This window comes from Dermochelys coriacea, chromosome 1 (assembly GCF_009764565.3).
Source record: "Dermochelys coriacea isolate rDerCor1 chromosome 1, rDerCor1.pri.v4, whole genome shotgun sequence".
Classification (NCBI taxonomy): Eukaryota; Metazoa; Chordata; order Testudines; family Dermochelyidae; genus Dermochelys; species Dermochelys coriacea.
In genome coordinates this window covers 12,880,962-12,902,989 of record NC_050068.2, presented here as the reverse complement: position 1 = coordinate 12,902,989, position 22,028 = coordinate 12,880,962, and the positions used below count along the sequence as shown (strand labels likewise).

Genomic DNA, 22,028 nt, shown 5'->3' with positions numbered 1-22,028 from the left:
GACTCAGTATTCCACAACTGTTGTCTGGAGCTTAGTTACCATTACCATATCAGAGGTAGAAGCAAAACTGAAACAGCTTAATGGGACTAAATCGGGGGGCCCAGATAATCTTCATCCAAGAATATTAAAGGAATTGGCACCTGAAATTGCAAGCCCATTAGCAAGAATTTTTAATGAATCTGTAAACTCAGGAATAGTACCGAATGATTGGAGAATTGCTAATATAGTTCCTATTTTTAAGAAAGGAAAAAAAAGTGATCCAGGTAACTACAGGCCAGTTAGTTTGACATCTGTAGTATGCAAAGTCCTGGAAAAAATTTTGAAGGAGAAATTAGTTAAGGACATTGAAGTCAATGGTAAATGGGACAAAATACAACATGGTTTTACAAAAGGTAGATCGTGCCAAACCAACCTAATCTCCTTTTTTGAAAAAGTAACAGATTTTTTAGATAAAGGAAATGCAGTGGATCTAATTTACCTAGATTTCAGTAAGGCATTTGATACCGTGCCACATGGGGAATTATTAGTTAAATTGGAGAAGATGGGGATCAATATGAACATCAGAAGGTGGATAAGGAATTGGTTAAAGGGGAGACTGCAACGGGTCCTACTGAAAGGCGAACTGTCAGGTTGGAGGGAGGTTACCAGTGGAGTTCCTCAGGGATCGGTTTTGGGACCAATCTTATTTAATCTTTTTGTTACTGACCTTGGCACAAAAGTGGGAGTGTGCTAATAAAGTTTGCAGATGATACAAAGCTGGGAGGTATTGCCAATTCGGAGAAGGATCGGGATATTATACAGGAGGATCTGGATGACCTTGTAAACTGGAGTAATAGTAATAGGATGAAATTTAATAGTGAGAAGTGTAAGGTTATGCATTTAGGGATTAATAACAAGAATTTTAGTTATAAGTTGGGGACGCATCAATTAGAAGTAACGGAAGAGGAGAAGGACCTTGGAGTATTGGTTGATCATAGGATGACTATGAGCTGCCAGTGTGATATGGCTGTGAAAAAAGCTAATGCGGTTTTGGGATGCATCAGGAGAGGCATTTCCAGTAGGGATAAGGAGGTTTTAGTACCGTTATACAAGGCACTGGTGAGACCTCACCTAGAATACTGTGTGCAGTTCTGGTCTCCCATGTTTAAAAAGGATGAATTCAAACTGGAGCAGGTACAGAGAAGGGCTACTAGGATGATCCGAGGAATGGAAAACTTGTCTTATGAAAGGAGACTTAAGGAGCTTGGCTTGTTTAGCCTAACTAAAAGAAGGTTGAGGGGAGATATGATTGCTCTCTATAAATATATCAGAGGGATAAATATAGGAGAGGGAGAGGAATTATTTAAGCTCAGCACCAATGTGGACACAAGAACAAATGGGTATAAACTGGCCACCAGGAAGTTTAGACTTGAAATCAGACGAAGGTTTTTAACCATCAGAGGAGTGAAGTTTTGGAATAACCTTCCAAGGGAAGCAGTGGGGGCAAAAGATCTATCTGGTTTTAAGATTCTACTCGATAAGTTTATGGAGGAGATGGTATGATGGGATAATGGGATTTTGGTAAGTAATTGATCTTTAAATATTCAGGGTAAATAGGCCAAATCCCCTGAGATGGGATATTAGATGGATGGGATCTGATTTACTATAGAAAATTCTTTCCTGGGTATCTGGCTGGTGAATCTTGCCCATGTGCTCAGGGTTTGGCTGATTGCCATGTTTGGGGTCAGGAGGGAGTTTTCCTCCAGGGCAGATTGGAGAGGCCCTGGAGGTTTTTTTGCCTTCCTCTGTAGCATGGGGCATGGTTGACTGGAGGGAGGCTTCTCTGCTCCTTGAAGTTTTGAACCATGATTTGAGGACTTCAATAGCTCAGACATGGGTGAGGTTTTTCATAGGAGTGGTGGGTGACTTTCTGTGGCCTGCGCTGTGCAGGAGGTCGGACTAGATGATCAGAGTGGTCCCTTCTGACCTTAGTATCTATGAATCTATGGTGATAAGCATCTTAGAAGAATTTAAGATAGATTGTGCCTGTTCCTGGGATGCAGTAGCTGCTAGGTCAGATGTAGGAGAAATGGAATGTTTGTTCAAGAGTTTGTTCAGTTTGACTGAGCCTGCCTGCTGCTGATCTTTCAGCTGCCTATCAATGCACGAGGCAAATAGTGTGGGGCACATCAGCGGCACAGAGTCAGAGAAGACCAAACCTTGAAGCCCTAATCTGAACAAATTTAGAGAGGCAGTGCTCCATTGTGCAGGTACTAGCTGCTTTATATATAAAGGTACCTATTTTGCTAGTAGCCCAGCTAGTGGTACTGGTGTAGTCTAAGCATACAACTCACTCAGCTTGACAGCTGCAAGACTGATAGTTGGGTCTATCTGCCAATGGAAAATGAAGAAAATGCAAAAGCTCTCATTGTTTATCTTTAGCTCATCTGAAAATACAAATGAGTTTTAATGGTACCAAGTCACCAGGAAACAAAAATTCAAGATAGAATGAACTTCAAAAAAATTGAACAAGGAGCATCAATGTAGTTTGAAGAGGAAGATGGAGTTACGTGACAAATGTTGACAATAGGCCCTTACCTTTACATATCTTAGTGTTATCACACAAGTGAAGAGTGAAGTAGGTATCCAGAAGGCGATAACCATTTCTATTAACAATGTTACGTGCAGCAATATTCCGTAGGTGACGAAGCCGCCGCTAAAATATAAAAAAAAAAAAAAAAGGACATTGAGGAGCAGGAGTTAAAACTGTACATTCAATTTATGGTTTTTTGTTTGTGGATAGCTGCTTTATTCTAGGAGAAAGCTGCTAATATGGGCCTGTTTAGACATCAAAAAAAGTATTCTTAAAAAAAAAAGACTCCATTTTGCTAGAAAAACCAGTTCAACTAGCTATGAAGACAAATGTACAAAATAGCAGATATGGATTGGCTAGATGGAACGAACTGTAACTAGCAGCCTCTAAATACTCAGAGTGAACAAGCACCATGACTGCCTGAGAAGTCAATCTGTTCTTAGTTCTGCTCTGGTGCACCATCTCTATTCTAAATAGGTTTTTCTACCAAGTTCATCGCCAAACTTGGCTAAAAAGAAAAAAATGCTCAATTCATAAACACATAAGAATGGTCATACTGGATCAGACCAACGGTTCATCTATCCCAACATCCCATCTTCCAATGGTGGCTGGTGCCAAATGCCTCAGCGGGAATGAACAGAACATAGCAATTACTGAGTGATCCATCCTGCCATCCAGTTCCAGCTTATGACAGTCAGCGGTTTAGGGACACCCAGTGCATGGGGTTGCTGACCCTGACCGACTTGGATAATAGCCATTGATGGACCTATCCTCCATGAATTTATCTAGTTCTTTTTTGAATTTAGTTATACTTTTGGCCTTCAGCACATCCACAATGAGTTCCACAGATTGACTGCATTGTGTGGAGAAGTACTTCCTTATGTTTGTTTTAGATCTGCTGCCTACTAATTTAATTGGATGACCCCTGGTTCTTGTGTTATGTGAAGGGATAAACACCTCCTTATTCACTTTCTCCACACCATTCATGATATTTTAGACCTTAGCCATCTCTTTTTCAACGTGAGCATTCCCAGTCTGTCTCTCATATGGAAGCGGTTCTATATCCCTAAATATCTTTGTTGCCCATCTCTGTACTTTGTCCAATTCTAATATTTCTTTTTTGAGATGAGGAAACCAGAACTGCACTGTGAAAGCTATATTGCCATATTCTTAAACAAAACACATTAATCTCATTCTAGGAAGACAGATTTACCTGTAATGATGCATAATCAGTGAAACAGGCTCAAGAAATCTCTCTTTGGGTTGGCTACATTTTATATGAAAAATAAAGTTTGCTTTTCAGCATTTGTTGATTTTGTCCAAGCTAAGAGGAAATGACTAACCATTGTCCATACTGAATGAAATGACAGACTGCATCACTTATGGTCGTCATTTTCTGTGTGTTTCTCTGACTAGCACAATATGTTGTTTGTGGTTCCAGAAAATGTTACTTCCAAGCTAAAGTAAACACACTTGATTTTTTTTAAATGATTTCACTGAACTATTTCAATACTGTACTATATCAGGTTCCAATAAAATTTGTCTTTTAATCCTAGATTTTGGACCAAGGTTATCCGATAGTTTCATTTCAACTCTGAGCATGGTTCACAGTTGCGACCAAGCTTCTCAGTTTCACAACACGCTAAGCTCACAAAGGTCAGACTTTTAGCACAGCCATTTTTATCATAATGTACAAAATTTTACAGTCTCCAATCACACTCAAGTCAAAAAAACCTTTTCCCCAGAAGCAGTCATTTTAACCAAGTAGCTAATTTTTTGTTTGTAGAAAAAAAGACCCCACATATGTCATGTAGTTAAACACTTCATGGTCCGATTTTAAGTGTACAGCTCTAAGCAGCTGCTGCTTGATCCTTAACGCTTGTAAAAGTTTTCACTGGATCCCTTGTATATTTCAAAAAAGTCTGTTTGCTGGTAGTTCATTATTTAGACACAAATATTCCTTGACTGGATTTACTTTGTGGTTCCTCATCGCTCAACCTATTTGATATGCCCCTATGCCCTGTCCGAGACACAGACTGAGAGCTTATTAACACTGTTTAACAGGAACAGCTCTTCAGTTTATTTTAGTTTCTCAGCAACAAAGAAGAGATTTAATACAAAATATTTAGAATCAGGATAACATTCTTAATTAGTTTTAAGGCCAGCCATATTGTGAATCTGAACCAGAAGACAATGGTCTTTAGCTCTTAATATTAATATTGCAGAATATATGGGAAGCCATCACTGAGTCTCATGCAAAAAAAAAAAAAAAAAAAAATACAAGCTTAGAAGGACAAATGGGGGGGGGGGGGAGAAGAAAGAGCGAGGAAGTTCTCCCTCAGTACTTGTATGGCCTCCCCATCACTGTTACAGCGTAGTGGGTCAGTTTTAATATATTTTTTCTTAATCTTTTAATACCTCACCTACACTAATAAAGTGATCAGTCATCCTATACTTATGAACTACTACTCCAAAAACCAAAGGTAGGACAGTTCTTGCAGTATGTGAAACAGAATGCATCCGATGTAGCTCACGAAAACTTATGCTCTAATAAATTTGTTAGTCTCTAAGGTGCCACAAGTACTCCTTTTCTAGAAGCTACTGGTAGTATTACACGCAGGCTGAGCTTCTGATTTTAAACAAACTGTAGTGATTCACAAGCAACCATAATACAAAGTTAAGAGTTTTTCATTTCACACCAAACCAACTGATACTTCGGCTCTCTAAAGCTAGCAGATTTTACACAATAAAAAAGGTATACAAACATGCATATTCAAGATCAGATTTGAGCCCTTGGTACACCACATTTCAGAAGCCTTCTCTAGTCCCATGGTATAGCTTGGATTCTAGATTTCTCATTGTGCCTTCCAAAAGCCTGTCCTAATTCTTCTAACACATACCTCCCACCAGAGTAGTTTAAACAAAACCTACCAGTCCTTGACTGCACAGACATTGGAGAATGTGACATCTAATAGAAAAATGGTGATGGCTAAAAGTTGGTCTCCCCACAGTCAATAAGACCCACAATAAGCCCCAACTGTCACATGGAGATATTAAGAAGAATGAACAAGAAATAATCCATGGAGCAATATCAGGCAACTCAGAGTATGCCTGCACTGTAAACGTAGATCTGTAGGACCTGTGCTCGTGGACTTGGCGTTTCCAAGCCTGAGCTTCAGTATCCAAACTACATTGTAAACCTGGGTTTTCAATTGTTGAACTTGGTCTCCTAACTGTGCTGCTATGCATATACTGCACTATGCAGATAGGGTCAGACTTTCTGCTTTTGGGATCATATACAAGGGTTCTTATCACCCTTGCCAGCTATACCTGCTTTAGGCCACCATTTAGAGAGCGTACCATGGGAAACTTATTTCTCCATCCCATGGCACTTGCCTTAGATCACGAACACATCTAGCAGGGTCATTTCTGGGTCCTCACACTCCCAGAATCAGAATTAGCAAGATAGAAGAACCTGTGGAGTTCACGTTTCAATGCTATTTCAGGAGTCAGGCACAGCATCCTTAAGACACTGGAGCACATGTTAACAATGGTTTTTGTACTGCTGAAGACACCTCTCACAAGGTGGTACAGACCTGGCAGATGCCACCCGGTTGATGCTCCTCCTACCTGTTGCCATAACTGCAGATACCCCATAGATAGACCAGTGCTTTTGGATGAGGGTCATGAGCATAAACTGGTGGGATCACATCATGCAGACTTGGGATATGCAACAGTGGCTCCAGAACTTTTGCACAAAGCAGCAGATGTTCCTGAAGCTTTGAGTAGCTTGTCCAAATCCTCCAGCATCAGGACATATGCACGAGGGAGGGTGCATTGGTCCAGAAGCAAATTGCCATAGCCTCACAGAAGCTGTCTACCCCAGACTATTACAAGTCTGTAACTAACCAATTTGGTGTTGGCAAGTCCCCTGCTGAGATTGTAGTAATAAGGTTTTTAAATCAGTCCTGATTTCTTCGCCCGAAGGTGGTATACATTAATCATGGCCCTGAAATAACTGCTGGTTTTAAGAATACAGGCTGTCCAAACTGCACCAGGGCCATCGATGGGACTCATGTGCTCCTTGTGGTGGATAAACTATGGGCACATACACCAAAAAGGTGACTACTCCATCATTATGCAGGCCCTAGTCAACCAGAGAGACAGGTTTATGGAAGCTAACAGCCATGGGATGTGCTGGCATGGTACGTGATGGAGTTTTCCAAAACAGCAGGACTTTACCTTCTTGTTTAAATTGGGACATTATTTCCACCGACTGATCATTTTACAAATGGAGTTACTGTCCTCACTGTTAATCTATGGCAGTGGTTCTCAACCTGTGGTCTGCGGACCCATAAGGGTCTACGGACTATGTCTAAGAGGTCTGCGAAAGAAACTGAAAACTGAACAGAATTCAACTATCCATCCATCCATCCACACACAGATTTCCAAAGGGATCTGCACTTCCATTTGAAGTTTCCAAAGGGGTCCACAAATGAAAAAAAGGTTGAGAACCACCTTTTCTAGGGGACCCTGCTTAGAGACATCCAAAGAAAAAAAGGGTCCACTTGCAGGAGAATAAGCAATATTTAGAGGATGACTGTTAGCTCAGACAGACCTTTTTTTGCAAGTTTTGTTAACTATTTACATAGTTTTTCTATTCTCCTCCTAAAAAAAACTGAACATTTATGTATAAATGCCACCCAAGCAATTCTGCACGCATGAATAGTTTTACTCTAACTAAGCATTGTGCTTTCACATTTAAAAGAATGACTTAAACACAGAATCTCTCTGAAGTCTAAAAACAGCTGAAAATAGTTTAAATACTATGAAAAAGCTGACAGGACCTTTACGTTTAACAAAATGAACAAAGGAATGAATAATCCCATTTTTCATCTTGGCTTTAAAATTTTTATTTAATATTTTCCTGAGTAATCATTTTTACGTGATTAAGTTGGATAATGGTTTCTCAACCTGAAGTCTATGGCAAAGTAAAGCCAATATTGCTAGCAAAAAGGGACTACAGTAGCATCAACAGGATATTTATAAAAATGTATCATTCCCTCCAACACAACGTATTAAAAAGTCTGGGTGAATATGAACTTATATCTGGCATCTATTCCCTTCTGTTTTAGAGTTGTATCTAAAAGCTTCTGTCAGAACTACAGTCCAATTGAACTATACAGAGAAAGACAAAACAGTCCCTATTCCAGAGAGCTCACAATTTAAGATGACAATAAGTATGGAAAGAAGGCTATAGAAATAGCAACAGTCACATGATTAAACATAGGCCAACTATGTTTACAACCAAATCAATTGTGTTTTATATAAATTAGATAAAAAAGATGCATATATAGAGTTCCTAGAGGCTATGCACTCCACCATTATCAATGGACAGATTACTGTCAGAACCATGGGGGGGGGGGGGGCAGACAGGATTTGAAACACAAGGCACAAGTCATCCCAATAACAGTCTTCTCACAAGAAGTTACTCTAGTTTACGTTGAATTTTTTTGGAATGTCACTTATTGTTTTCTACATATTGAAACATTATTCCAACCGATTTGTTCCTTTAATAAGTGAAAAGAGGCACATTTCTTAGCCTCCACAGCATATTGAGGATGGTATAGATAGCAGATCTCCGATTATTAGAATTTTAGCACAATGGGTTGAAGTGCAAATTTTATTAGCCTACCTCCAGGCTTTTGTGACCAACATAATACATGGAAAAATTATTTTGAGTACTATATTTGTCCTAATCCACTGCACTTTGCAGGGAAGTAGTTGAATAGGGGGAATTAAAAATAAGACATGGACTTTCGATCATTTGGTTCAATTCTAGCTCCGGTTGGCAGTAAGCGGATAGATCACCAAAGCTACCTCATGGTAATCAATCTGAAGCAAGTTAGCGTTCTATTTCCTTCAGAACAAGTGGCCACATCACACAAAACCCACTACTGAGAAAAACAAATCCTGAACTGTGTATGAGAAATCCTTAATTAAAACATTATGTCCTCTCTTTCATACTTGAAGTATTCCAAAGAGCTTTACAGAATCCTGAAGTTCTGAAAGCCATCAAAAATGAGCAAAAAAAAAAAAAAAAATCATGCCACCAAGTTGTCACCTAGTTCTGCAGTTACAATATTGATAATAGAATTTAAAGCTAGTGTGTTTATACAAAACTTACAGAAGTTTTACAGCACATCCAAGGGTGCAGTACCGATGAGATTATAAACAAAAAAAAAATCTGATTTTTTTTGAAAGAAAGTGCTTGATTCTCCATCAAATTCTGATGAGTTATTTGTTAATACTACCATTAAAAGTCTTTCCAGTACTATCATGGAAGCCATAAACAAGGAAGCTTAACACAAGGCATAAAAAAATATTTTCATCAATGTTCCTGTTGATATTTTGCACTTTAATCAGATGATCTCAAATGACTTGGCAATACCCCTACCTCACAAGAACATTCTGAACCTTAAATGTAAAGCAGAAGTCTAGTTCCAAACTGCAGGCAGGTGAATTCAGGTACCAGTAGGCATAATGATCTGCCCAGGATCAGACGAAGTGTGGCAGAACTTGGACCAGAAGTCAGTAGTCACAATTCCTACTCTGTTTTAACCACTGAACTCTATCCCCTTTAATGATATACTATTCCAGAACAAAATATTCACAAGTCACTGCTGGAATACTGCCAAGGTGAAAAAGTTCTACCTTCTCTATGGATCTAATTCAGAGACCCAACCTTCAGGCAGCTGGCATACCTCAATCTTCCTGAGGTATGAATCAAGGAACCCAGGCTATTAACATAGCTAATGTCCAGCAGCCAAGCCTGTCCTGTCACTTTTCATGTGGAGACGAGCAAGCCTTTATTATGCTGATCGGTCTTCAAGTTTAAATTAAGCTCAGTTAGATGTTTTGTCTTGTCGGACCATGCAGCAACTGATCATCATAGATTGTTTATTCAGCAAAATATTTATACCACAGTAGCAGCAAGACCTCCAAATTCATGCCACTTGTACTAGACGCTCTCTTCTTTGGCTATCCCGCGATGCGAGGCTGATATCTGCCAAGGGGGTTCACTGATGGGTTTTTAGGTGGCGGAGGAGCCCAATTCATGCCCTGCAGACGTAGCTGTTGGCTGGAGTGTTGTGCCCCTTCTTTCCTCCTTTGTCACTTCTGTCACATGAGCACATCTGTTCTCTTCAAAATGGGTTGGTATACAGTGTGGCGCCACTGTGTTCTGTTCCATCCCAAGTTCCCCCCAGTTTGTTGAGTTGATGCCTCCCTTTTTAAGGAGTACGTTTAGTACGTCTCTGCCCTCCACAAGCCCTTCCTTTCCTGACTTAACTGAGAAAAGACACCAGTGCAAATGATAAATAGTTATACACATATTGCTCTTGCCTCAAGGAGTTTACAATCTAAGACGACAATGTGAATGATGAGGATAAGAGGATAGAGGTTCTAAGTGTGTGTTTTATTATGCAGTTGCAATTTTAAAATTGTGTGAGTCAACTAATCCTGTCTGCCCTCTCAAGCTGCCATTAATTAGCTTATAGTTGATCCAGCAGAGAGTAGCTGCCTTATAGATCAGTATAGGGAAGGCACTGGAGGTATGTTTGCAACAGCCCTCAAAACATTAACACATGATCGACTAAGGGGCTACTCCCACAACTGGATTTGCATGGGCAGACTCCTGAACTTCACTGATTAATGGAGAGGAAATTCAATCCACACAGAGCCAACTGAAAGATTCAGAAGAGTTTTATTCACAATAGCTTATGCTGTGAAATGAAACCAATAGTTATACTGGGGAAGGAGGAGGTTATACAGATCCAAGTGCCTTTTCTCAGTTTACCGTACGTCACTTGGGACAGAGTTTAAGCTAAACCCCTCCCCAAAACACACACACACACACACACACACACACACACACACACATCCAAAGTAAGTGTCCACACAGAGATTTTACCCGTATAATCTTCCTATATAGATAAAGGCTTTTAAACTAATGCTGCTAACTTAAATGTATAAACCCCGGACTTGTCCTTGAGTTTTACCCTGTTACCTGTGACACAACACAACCCATCATTTAGGGTTCTCACAATTACCTGATGATTTGAAGCAGTCATACTTGCTGGGAGACCTACTGGGTTGAATTTACTCAATCCTGACCACTCTCTCAGTTCCATCTCGCCTCACTTTTAAGAGACACCTTGAGATTTTATTTCAAAATTATCTTCTGACTCCTGTGCCCCATGTTTTTTTAAACCTCATCTTTTTTAAACCAATACCTCCACCACCACCGTTGTCTTTATCTGTAAATTTTGAGAATGTTCTTATCAGTCCACTTTGGTTACGATGTTTTACTAACAGTGGATGTTTTACAGTTCCTTATAATTATGAGTGCTGACCATGCATGCTATGGTTTAGTGTGTGAAACTGTTTCCATTATAATCCTGTTTGTCCATAGTTTTCCAGGACTTTCATATTTTGGGCTGAAAGTTTTCATGTTTAGGCCATGCCCAAAGGTGACTGCGTGGAAAAAATGAGCAAAATCCTTCCAACTGTTTTGGAGTTGAGGGAGAGTGCAAACAGTTAACTAATGTGCATACTAATATATTAAACAGCTATAGTAAGTGTGGCTGAAGTTTCAAACTTCACAAACTAACCCTGCAACAAGAACATTTAGCTAGTTAATCAGATCACTTAATACTTGTCATAATTTGGCCCGTGTTTTCCAAAGCCATAGAATGTGTCTCAAATTATTGCAGCCCTTAGGACGCCAAAGAAAGCCTTCTAAATCTGAACTCAATGCAACCAGTGCAATGTCTTCACATTTGCAGACAGCCTTAAGTAGGTGAGAGGTACACACTGACCCTATTCATGACAATGAGGAAAGTAATGACTACATTGTTAACTAGGTCACTGTTAACCATTTTACCAGAAACAGCCAGTTAATAAGCTTATTCCACAGTCCCAACTGGCCTCCCACAACCTCCTGTGTGTCAAGAGTACTAACCATCCCTTATCCAGATGTCAAAAGCCCCACCTTCCCCACAATCCCTTCAATGCACTTGTATTGTATGTTGTAAATATTTGCAGCCTTCTGAAGATTGAAAATGCAGCCGAGTCCAATAAGTTGATTAATATTTAACTTTTAACATTGTACTGATTCCCCAGCTTGCCACTACGTACACAAGGTCTTAATTATAATCAGTGTCTAGTTTAAATAGAGCAAACTGGGAGCACAGATGTTACTCACATTTTCAGTTATTTGAATCCAATGACACAGCTGATCATGAAATTTTAAATACAACTGTGGACTGCTCCAGAGCAGAACCACTTAAGCAGAGATCCTGAAGGACATACTGGTTAACTGGTCATGTACCAAAGGTGTTCTTGTGGGGTTTTGTCACCCCCTTCTCTCCAACATGCAATTGAAGCCACTGGAGAAGACAGCAAAACTGATGGCACTAGCCCCACCAGCATGCTGACAAGCATTTCTACATCTCCTTTCCAGTTGAACCCAGATAGCATGGTGTCTTGACTTTCCCAAGCAGAGGATCAAAAATGTATTTGAGATCAATTTGGCCAAGGCTTAACCCTGGGTAAACTGAAATTAATGCAGGGGTCAGCAACCCTCAGCACGTGGCCCATCAGGGTAACCTGCTCGTGGGCCGCAAGACATTCTGTTTACATTGGCTGCCCGCAGGCTCCCCGTGGCCATGGTTCACTGTTCCCGGCCAATGGGAGCTGCGGGAAACAGCAAAGGGCCATGCCTGCGGACGGTCAACGTAAACAAAATGTCTCATGGCCCGCCAACGGATTACCCTGATGGGCCACGTGCCAAAGGTTGCCGACCCCCATAATAATGGATGGCTAAAGAGAAGAAAGACTATTACAAGGATGGTGCCAGTAACAATGAGAAAACCCTAAAAGTTCTTTCCAGTTTTACAGGTATTACTGGTTCCAACAGTTTTCAGTTGTGTACACGAAATATCACTAGAATAGATAGATACTTTCAAAATTCATTACAGTTTTTAAATAGCAGACCCTTTGTGCTATGGTGGGTCTAACTCTTTTTTACAGGTATACAGGTTTCAGAGTAGCAGCCGTGTTAGTCTGTATTCGCAAAAAGAAAAGGAGTACTTGTGGCACCTTAGAGACTAACAAATTTATTTGAGCATAAGCTTTCGTGAGCTACAGCTCACTTCATCGGATGCATTTGGTGGAAAAAACAGAGGGGAGATTTATATACACACAGAGAACATGAAACAATGGGTTTATCATACACACTGTAAGGAGAGTGATCACTTAAGATAAGCCATCACCAGCAGCGGGGGGGGGGGGGGGGGGGGAGGAGGAAAACCTTTCATGGTGACAAGCAAGATAGGCTAATTCCAGCAGTTAACAAGAATATCAGAGGAACAGTGGGGGGTGGGGTGGGGTGGGGGGGAGAAATGCCATGGGGAAATAGAAAAGGAGTACTTGTGGCACCTTAGAGACTAACAAATTTACTTTGTGTAATGACTCATCCATTCCCAGTCTCTATTCAAGCCTAAGTTAATTGTATCCAGTTTGCAAATTAATTCCAATTCAGCAGTCTCTCGTTGGAGTCGGTTTTTGAAGCTTTTTTGTTGAAGTATAGCCACTCTTAAGTCTGTGATCGAGTGACCAGAGAGATTGAAGTGTTCTCCAACTGGTTTTTGAATGTTATAATTCTTGACGTCTGATTTGTGTCCATTCATTCTTTTACGTAGAGACTGTCCAGTTTGGCCAATGTACATGGCAGAGGGGCATTGCTGGCACATGATGGCATATATCACATTGGTAGATGCGCAGGTGAACGAGCCTCTGATAGTGTGGCTGATGTGATTAGGCCCTATGATGGTATCCCCTGAATAGGTATGTGGACAGAGTTGGCAACGGGCTTTGTTGCAAGGATAGGTTCCTGGGTTAGTGGTTCTGTTGTGTGGTGTGTGGTTGCTGGTGAGTATTTGCTTCAGATTGGGGGGCTGTCTGTAAGCAAGGACTGGCCTGTCTCCCAAGATCTGTGAGAGTGATGGGTCGTCCTTCAGGTTAGGTTGTAGATCCTTGATGATGCGTTGGAGAGGTTTTAGTTGGGGGCTGAAGGTGATGGCTAGTGGCGTTCTGTTTTCTTTGTTGGGCCTGTCCTGTAGTAGGGGACTTCTGGGTACTCTTCTGGCTCTGTCAATCTGTTTCTTCACTTCAGCAGGTGGGTATTGTAGTTGTAGGAATGCATGATAGAGATCTTGTAGGTGTTTGTCTCTGTCTGAGGGGTTGGAGCAAATGCGGTTATATCGTAGCGCTTGGCTGTAGACAATGGATCGAGTGGTATGATCTGGATGAAAGCTAGAGGCATATAGGTAGGAATAGCAGTCAGTAGGTTTCCGATATAGGGTGGTGTTTATGTGACCATCCCTCATTAGCACCGTAGTGTCCAGGAAGTGGATCTCTTGTGACTTTCTGTAACCTCCGTGACTTCTGGAGCGGCCTGTGCAGCTGGCCCGGGAACTCCCTGAGCAGCTCGGGCAGCTCCGGGGCCAGTCACACTGGCTGCTGCTGGGACAGTCTTGGCCCCTCTCCACCCCCCAGTAGCAGGAGTTTGGGTATGGGGGGGCTCAGGGCTGAGGATTGTGGTGTGGGGCACTACTTACCTATGGGGGCGCTCCCCAGAAGGGCAACAGAACTCCCCTCCCTCAGCTCCTAGCTCTACTTGCTGCCTCTGATAGGAGCTGCAGAAACGGGCCTTGGGGCGGAGTGGAGGCAGCATGTGGAGCTAGGAGCTGGAGGTCGCTGCTTTCCAAGAGCTGAGTAGGGAAGCTTCCCCAGCCCTGCCAACCTTCCCCCCCCACCCCGAATACCCGCATGCCCATCCCCCAGTATCCGTGATGCCCCAGGGCTGCCCCTCCCCACCAGCACCCATAGCACCCCCAGGGCCACCCACCCCCAACCCGTCTCCCCCCACCCACCCTTAAGTTCTAATGGGGTATATAATAAAAGTTATGGAAAGGTCACAGGCCATGAATTTTTGTTAACTGCCTGATCAGTCCATGATTTTTATTAAAAATACTCATGACTAAAATGTAGCCTTATGAGCTGCAAAACACCCAAGATACATCGAAATGGCACTCCCTCCTGCAAGTCTTAAAGGGCATAAAGCAGCATTCCCCAAGTTCCATGCATCTTAAGAGCGGTTGCCTTTCACCCCTGCCCACTTTGTACTACATTTTTCTCTATGCAGCCACATACACTGTGTATGCATGTACCACTAAGATTTTTAAGTTTCTACCCTCTAGGAATTGAGCAAGACATGCATCATATATCATTTGCACAGAGTCAACTGTTAAATCAAACTATTTTCACTAGCATAAACTGTCAATGAGATTTTTCCTTAAAATTTCAGCTTTCAATCCCCAGCTGTTCAGCTGCAGAACTGTTTAAAAGTAGGATGCAATTTCCCCTCTCCTGGTACTTAAAGGCAACTGAAAAGTTTGTGTTTCACTTTCAGAGATGTTGAGCTTTGAGCAGAAACCAAGCTTGAAAAATCTGAATTAACACAGTTATGCAGCCCTAACTATAGCTATCACTGACATTCCTGCTGTAATAAAAAAAAAAAAAAACTTATTGCAGAGTTGCCACAAAGTGAAAGGTAAGGGTTACTGTTAGTTTGGGAAAAATCAGCTAAGAGGTCTACCAATTAATGTGTCAAGAGGTCTGCTTCAAGAGAACATCTAACAAAACTCAGATAAATGGAGAAAGGGGAAGGAGAAATGAACTCCTCTTGGGTAAGAAGGACCTCTGTATTTGAGATGGCTCATTTGGAAATGGGTTCTTTGAGAATAATTGTGTATGTTTGGGATCAGGAAGAACCCTTCATTAGCTAAAACTGGGATTTGGGAAGAGGCAAATAAAGTCTATTTGTTAACGTAACAAACCACCATCTTGGTCTATAGCAGATGATTTAAATCCTAATGGAGAACTGCAACACTGATTTTCAAAGCCAAACAGGACTAGTTACTTCCTCACAGGCAGTCATTACAACACTTTTTTTTGGGCACACTTTGGTCTTAATATACTATCTTTCCTTCCCCTCAAAAGGTACCCAAACTCTGTTGTCCCCCAGGGTCTTCCCTTGTATAATACTTGAATCCACAATTTCAGTTTTATGCTTGGGGAAAAAAGTGACAGTTTTCTGTCTCAAAAACACTGATCGCTGTAACTGGTAATTGCTAACCAATAGCAAATAATTATGTGAAACAAAGAACAAATTATGACTTACAAATCCACACACTATCTTTTAACTGAGTGCAGAACCAATGAGTCAGACAAGACCAAAACTAAAATTCACATCTAGCTGTTAATATGATCCCAGACATATATTTGCATTTCCCTCTACCCCAGTTTACATACACCATCCAGAATATTTATATCAATCCAGTAAATCTGACTGACCCATAGAAATTCCAGTCACATAAAATAGGCTAAATTTTGTGCAAATAGCAGCATGTGAACAGTTAAAATGAAATAGGGAGATCTTCAGATATCATGGGCAGTGAATATCATTGACTATTATCCTAAAGATCCAAATTAATGGGTTAGATGTAACAAGTTAGAGGCATAAAATACAAAAACATTCCAATTCATGTAGAGAATGTGAGTGGAAAGGACAAGAGCAAATGCTCAGAAAAGAAAACTACTAAACAAGAAATTAAAGAAACTTAAAGCAAACAATTGACTTCCTTCCTCATATCACTCCAACAGCTATATTTATCATGTAGTCACTGCAATAAGGACCCAAAACAATTCTACATGAGAAGTGATTGACATGAAACTGACCAACATACAACAGATATCTGAAGAATGCAATCATAAATTAAATATCTACCTCCAACCCTGTTCTCAGCCAGATCAATTTTGCCCTCCATATCTTATGAAAATAGGAAAGATATGCATACTTATCTCTCTAGTTCCACAACAAAGAAAACTTAGAAGTATTTTAAACAAGCTCTCTAAAGAATTTCCTTTTATTTTACCTATATAAAAAGGCTTACCTTTTACAAGATTAAGACCCAAAGAAGGAACTTGGTTCTCTGCTACAATGGGGCAAAAATACTAGTGGTTAGGAAATGGGACCAAATTGAAGACCCTGGGTTCCAGTCTCAACTCTGCCACAAGCTTGAGAAAGTCAGTTTATCTCTGTGTGCAAGTTTGTCTCATCCACAGCCAACCTGTAATATTTCTCTACCTCACAGGGTGGTGTTGACAGGTTTATGAATGCCTGTAAAGTACTTTAAGATCCTCAGATGGAAGACTTTTAACATGTAAATAGATGCACTTAATTGTGATACCAAGCTTGCATCACCAGCTCAAAACAAGGCAGTTTCAGTCTTAGTAAGAGCCACCTGATTTCACACAAACAGACTAAAAGCATATATACTGTAGTGCATGCAAAGGGTGCACATGCCTAGTTATTACTAATAAAATGTATAAATAAAGATAAAATGCTGTCATGACACAAAGCAAGGGTAGAGCAGACAAAGACGACCCGACAGGAGTTTATCATCTAGTTTTGTCCTCAGTAGCCAATATATGGACTATAATTAGCTTGTAATTTAAAAAGGCTTGTGTGCAACTATGAAAGCGTCAAGATATCAAACCACTTGTATCATTAGAAGATACTAGCAGTTAGCACTAAACTACATATCATACTTCAATGCTAAGCATCCAATCTATACCTTCCTTAGGAATAGATTGGGGGAGTAGAAAAACAACAAAGTTGAAAACTGCACTGTGTATACAGCAAGAATCTAGTCCCAAATTGTAACAGTTTTAAAGCCTTGTTTATATATGAAGTTGTACTGCTTTAGCTATAATTAGAGATATACAATGTCCTAGTGTGGATGCAGTTCTACTGTTATAAAGGTGCCTTATACTATACTAGTATAGTTCTTCCCAACAGGAAGGAAAGTACCAACATAAGGCACCTTTAATGGTAAACTGTGTCCATACTAGGGATTTTACCAGTACAACTATTGGGGGAGAAAGGGAAAAATCAAACCCCTTACTGAAATAATTATTCCAGGCCCAAAAAAGGTGAAAAACCCAATTAAATGCTAAATTTCCTGTCTCCTTTCAGCCATTCATTTTTCTCTTCTAGTGTTTAACGCTTCACTTCCTCTTTTATACAAAAGCTATCAGTGTCCTATAACTAGTAGGAAAGTTTAAAAAAATCACTCCATATTTTTTACTACAGATTAATAAAAACATAACAGAAAGTCTCTGACATTCCTTTGTAGTTCATAAAGCTAGTGGCTCACACCTACTTGTTCTCAAATTTGGACAAAAGTTGCTTCCACTCCCATCTCCTGATTGTGTTTTTGTTTCAAGCAGAAGGGACATTCACCAAGCCAGCAACCTCTCTTCATATCCATGCTAAAAATCTTGATTCTGTCACACTGCTTACAAGAAGAGAAAAGTTATGTATATGCCTTAAGAGACAGTGTAGAATTAACCCTTGCTAAAACATTATTTGTTCTTGTATCCATTTAAGTCATGTCTGACTTCAGACTGTATGCCCTTCAGGTGAGGGATTGCATTTTAGTATTTTATTATTAGAGTCCAGAAATCTAGCCAAGTATTTGGATTTATGGGGCTGCTGAGGGAATCCACAGCTCAGCAAAATAGACTCAATGGGCTGGAATTCCAGCCATAGCTTTATAAAAGTTATGTTAATTTGTTAAGGTTTGTTTGAACCCAAGATCCAGGGGAATGGTTTAGTAGTATAAACTTCAAATTTAATACACTCAGACACCTTGGAATGAGAGCTGAATCCCAAAAGGATCAATTCATCCCTCATTCCTAAGAGGCAGATTACAGAATATGTATCTTACTGTGTTGGGGTCTTTCACATAAAACTTCAGAGCAGACAGGAGCTGTGTTTTTATGGACATTAAAATTCCTTTTGTAAAACAGTAGGATTCAGATCTCCTACTCACCAGAAATTCATTATTCAAAGAGGAGACAGAGAGCCCCAATCCCTGGCAAGAACTTCAGGATACTGCTTTATATGTACAGTTGTAATCTAAGAATATACTCTTTACCCCAACCCTCCTGAAGACCATTTATTGTGGTTGTTTTCAGAGTTCACTGCAAGTCTCTAAAAATGATCATGGGACAACTACAGAATTAGAGGGACATCAATCTTTAATCAATGGTCCCCAGAACAAGCTAGAGTAACTCTATGCACTAACCTAAGTTACAGTTATCTGACTGGAGCTTCTAAGTAGTACAAATAAACAAACTTGTTCTCAAGTCCCCCTGCAATTTCTGTGGTGTTACAGTCACATTTTCCTCCTCTCTCACAGATAGGGGAAAAGAAAATTTTTAGAAAGACCCACACAAACAGAAAATGAACTACAGTGAATACATACATCAACACATAATGTAAAGATGAAAAACTAGAGGAAATTACAGTAAGCGGTTACTCAAAATTCAAAAAGTGTGATATTTAAATTGACTGCATCTCTCTCATATGCATACATATACACACACACAAAATGAGACATTTATTACAAGCTAAGTATTAATGCAGCTGTTTACATAACAAGAAAATTGACTAGACACAAAACTTGAGGGCCTTCAATCATCATCTCCAAACCGCCTCATACTGAAATCAATGGCAGAATTCTTAGCAATTTCAACAGGAGCAGAAATGGGCCACAGGCTAGATGAAACCATAAAAAGGGGCATTTCTCTCTCTAAATAACTACACATTACTTTCCTTTTGATCAAGAATCAGTAATTAGTACAGCAACATTCAACAAATCACTTGACTGAAGCGTGACTGGCTCCCAATGTTAAGACTGCATTTTTGTTCAGATCCTTCCATAACTGCAAGCCTAGAAGTCTGTCATAAGCTGTCTGAAGGAAGGAATAAGGACTAGAAAACTTGTTTTAAGCGGTTACATACCGAGGCTAGAAAGATACCTTATGGTCCTCTTGACCCCAGCTACCTGCTCCATGCATGAAGCAGCATTTGGCCATTAGAATAAAGACAACACAATGGGCTACTTTATTTCAAAAAATAATTTTTCAGATGGAGGAAGTATGTCAGTTTCTACAGTTTTTAGATTCACTGATCCTGTTCTTTAGCCAAAGAAGAGAAGCTGACATTTTGACAGAATTGTAGATTAATTACATCCTCAAAGAGTGCAAACACTACACATGCATATACAATATTTGGTATATGCAACAATTTAAGCATTTTTTTCTTTGCTGGGATAAATAGCTTTGAACTCAGGTCACCATTTCTCTTGTTTGCACAGTTCCAGTGTGGCACCGACTGTTCTAATAAGGCACCAAGTACTGGAACATGAATCAGCAAGTACACATATGTGCTCTGTGCTAGCAGTAGAAAATCAGCCCGAGTTATGTGGGATTGCACTCAGATTTTTAAAGTTATATAAACATTAGAATAAGATACAGCTATTAAGTCAGAATGACTCATATTATTTCTCATTAACAGAGAAATGAAAAGCATTTAAAAATATATAGATCTATTTGTATTTTTATCTAGATTTAAATTTCAGCTATACAATAAAAACAAAATTGACTGCTCCTTCACCTATGTGCCAAAAAACACAGTATAGGCTCAAGTTTCACTATTGTTGCCTACTATGATTATTAGTATTTTTTAAAGGGGAAAAGGAAGGAGACATTTGTAGGGTGTTATTGCCCTGAAGGTGTAAAATGAAAAACATTTTACACCTCAGTCTAAACCATGGGCATCAAGGCCAGATACTATGGTGGGGATGGAAGTCTGATTTTAAGGTTAAGGCACTGTACTAGTATTCAAGAGCCTTGGCTTGAATTCCAAGTTCTGTCACAGAATTCCTGTGTGTTTAGAACGTAGGCTCTTCAGACCATGGCTTTTATGTGTTTGTATAATGCCTAGCACAACAGGCCCACAGGCACATAGATGCTACTCTAACCCTTCTAATATTAACCACCATCACACACGTGGATCCTCCAGCAATGTGAGCATCAATCTCTTTTTATTAGATCTCTTCCAGATCTTTTGGCAGGGAGCGGTTTTACAACGGAGCTAGTTTTATCTTCAGCTGATTTTGATGTCTATTGATGTTCTCCGAATCATGCTTAGGTACTTATTTACAGGCACATAGAACTAAGAAATATAGCTCCCTTCTGTTCTTTAGCTGTCAGTTACAACTGGAGCAAAAAGTAACACCCAATTCTGAGGATGCAGATTCAAGTTCTATTTGATAGGGCTTCAAAGAAAAAAACAGAAAAGGATAATCTCAGTCGCTAATTATACACACTGACAAAGGTAAGAGTTTTGAAGTTTGACTTCTAACATTATACTACTCCATCTCACATTCTGAGCCACTGGGTACGTCCCCAGTACAGCCACTGCAGCCATGTCACTGAGCATAAACACTTCCTCAGGTGACAGAAGAGGTTTTCCCCATTGATGTTGTTAATCCACCTCTCTGGGAACAGGTCTACACTATGGGGTTAAGAGACCTAAATTAGGCAACTCCAGCTATGTGAATAACGTAGCTGGAGTCAATGTAGCTTAGAACGACTTACTACAGTGTCTACACCACGCTGGGTCGATGGGAGAAACTCTCCTGTCAACTTACCTTACGCTTCTTGTTCCGGTGGCATGCTGGAGTTGACAGGAGAGTGATAGGTGGTCGATTTAGCGGGTCTTCACTAGACCCACTAAATCGACCAACCGGTAAGCGTAGACATGCCCTAAGAGGCACTGGTTAGGTCAACAGAAGACTTCTTCCTTCAGCCTAGCTACATCTACACCAGGGGTTATGCCGACTTAACTACAGCGCTCAGCACGTGAAGCTTTTCACAGCCCTGAATGACGTATCTAGGTGGATCTAATTTTTTTAAGTGTGGACCAGGCCTTGAGTATTCTTAAATAAATGAGCTACAAGAATCTGTATTCATGACATAAAAGCACAAGCTTTGTTAAATACACACTGCTAAACCTTTATATGATTATAACAGAAGAAATAGGGTTACTTACTTAACCTTGTTTTAAACACACTCTCCAAGATTAAAAGGCTCACCCAGTGAGCCAACAGCCAAACCAATAAACAAGAAAGATGGGGTAATCAGAAGGAGAAATTTCAGAGTAGCAGCCATGTTAGTCTGTATTCGCAAAAAAGAAAAAGGAGTACTTGTGGCACCTTAGAGACGAACAAATTTATTTGAGCATAAGCTTTCGTGAGCTACAGCTCACTTCGTCGGATGCAAGGAGAGAAGGAGAGAGTAGGAGGTGGGCAAAGTCTCATCAGTTTTTTAAACAGCAGTAATGGAACCATTTTTACTGATAGACACTCCACAAAGATTTTTTTTCTTTCCCTGATTCCATTAAAACAATAATATTTGT

The 22,028-nt window shown here is 40.2% G+C and overlaps 1 protein-coding gene across 1 annotated transcript in view; it reads right to left on the bottom strand.

Annotated features, from left to right (window-relative positions):
- The window catches only part of UVRAG (UV radiation resistance associated), a 161,972-nt gene that overhangs the window by 138,726 nt on the left and 1,218 nt on the right, over positions 1 to 22,028 (bottom strand). The window contains 1 exon segment of the mRNA XM_038403606.2: positions 2,578 to 2,695. Coding sequence (XP_038259534.2) covers positions 2,578 to 2,695 — 118 coding nt within the window.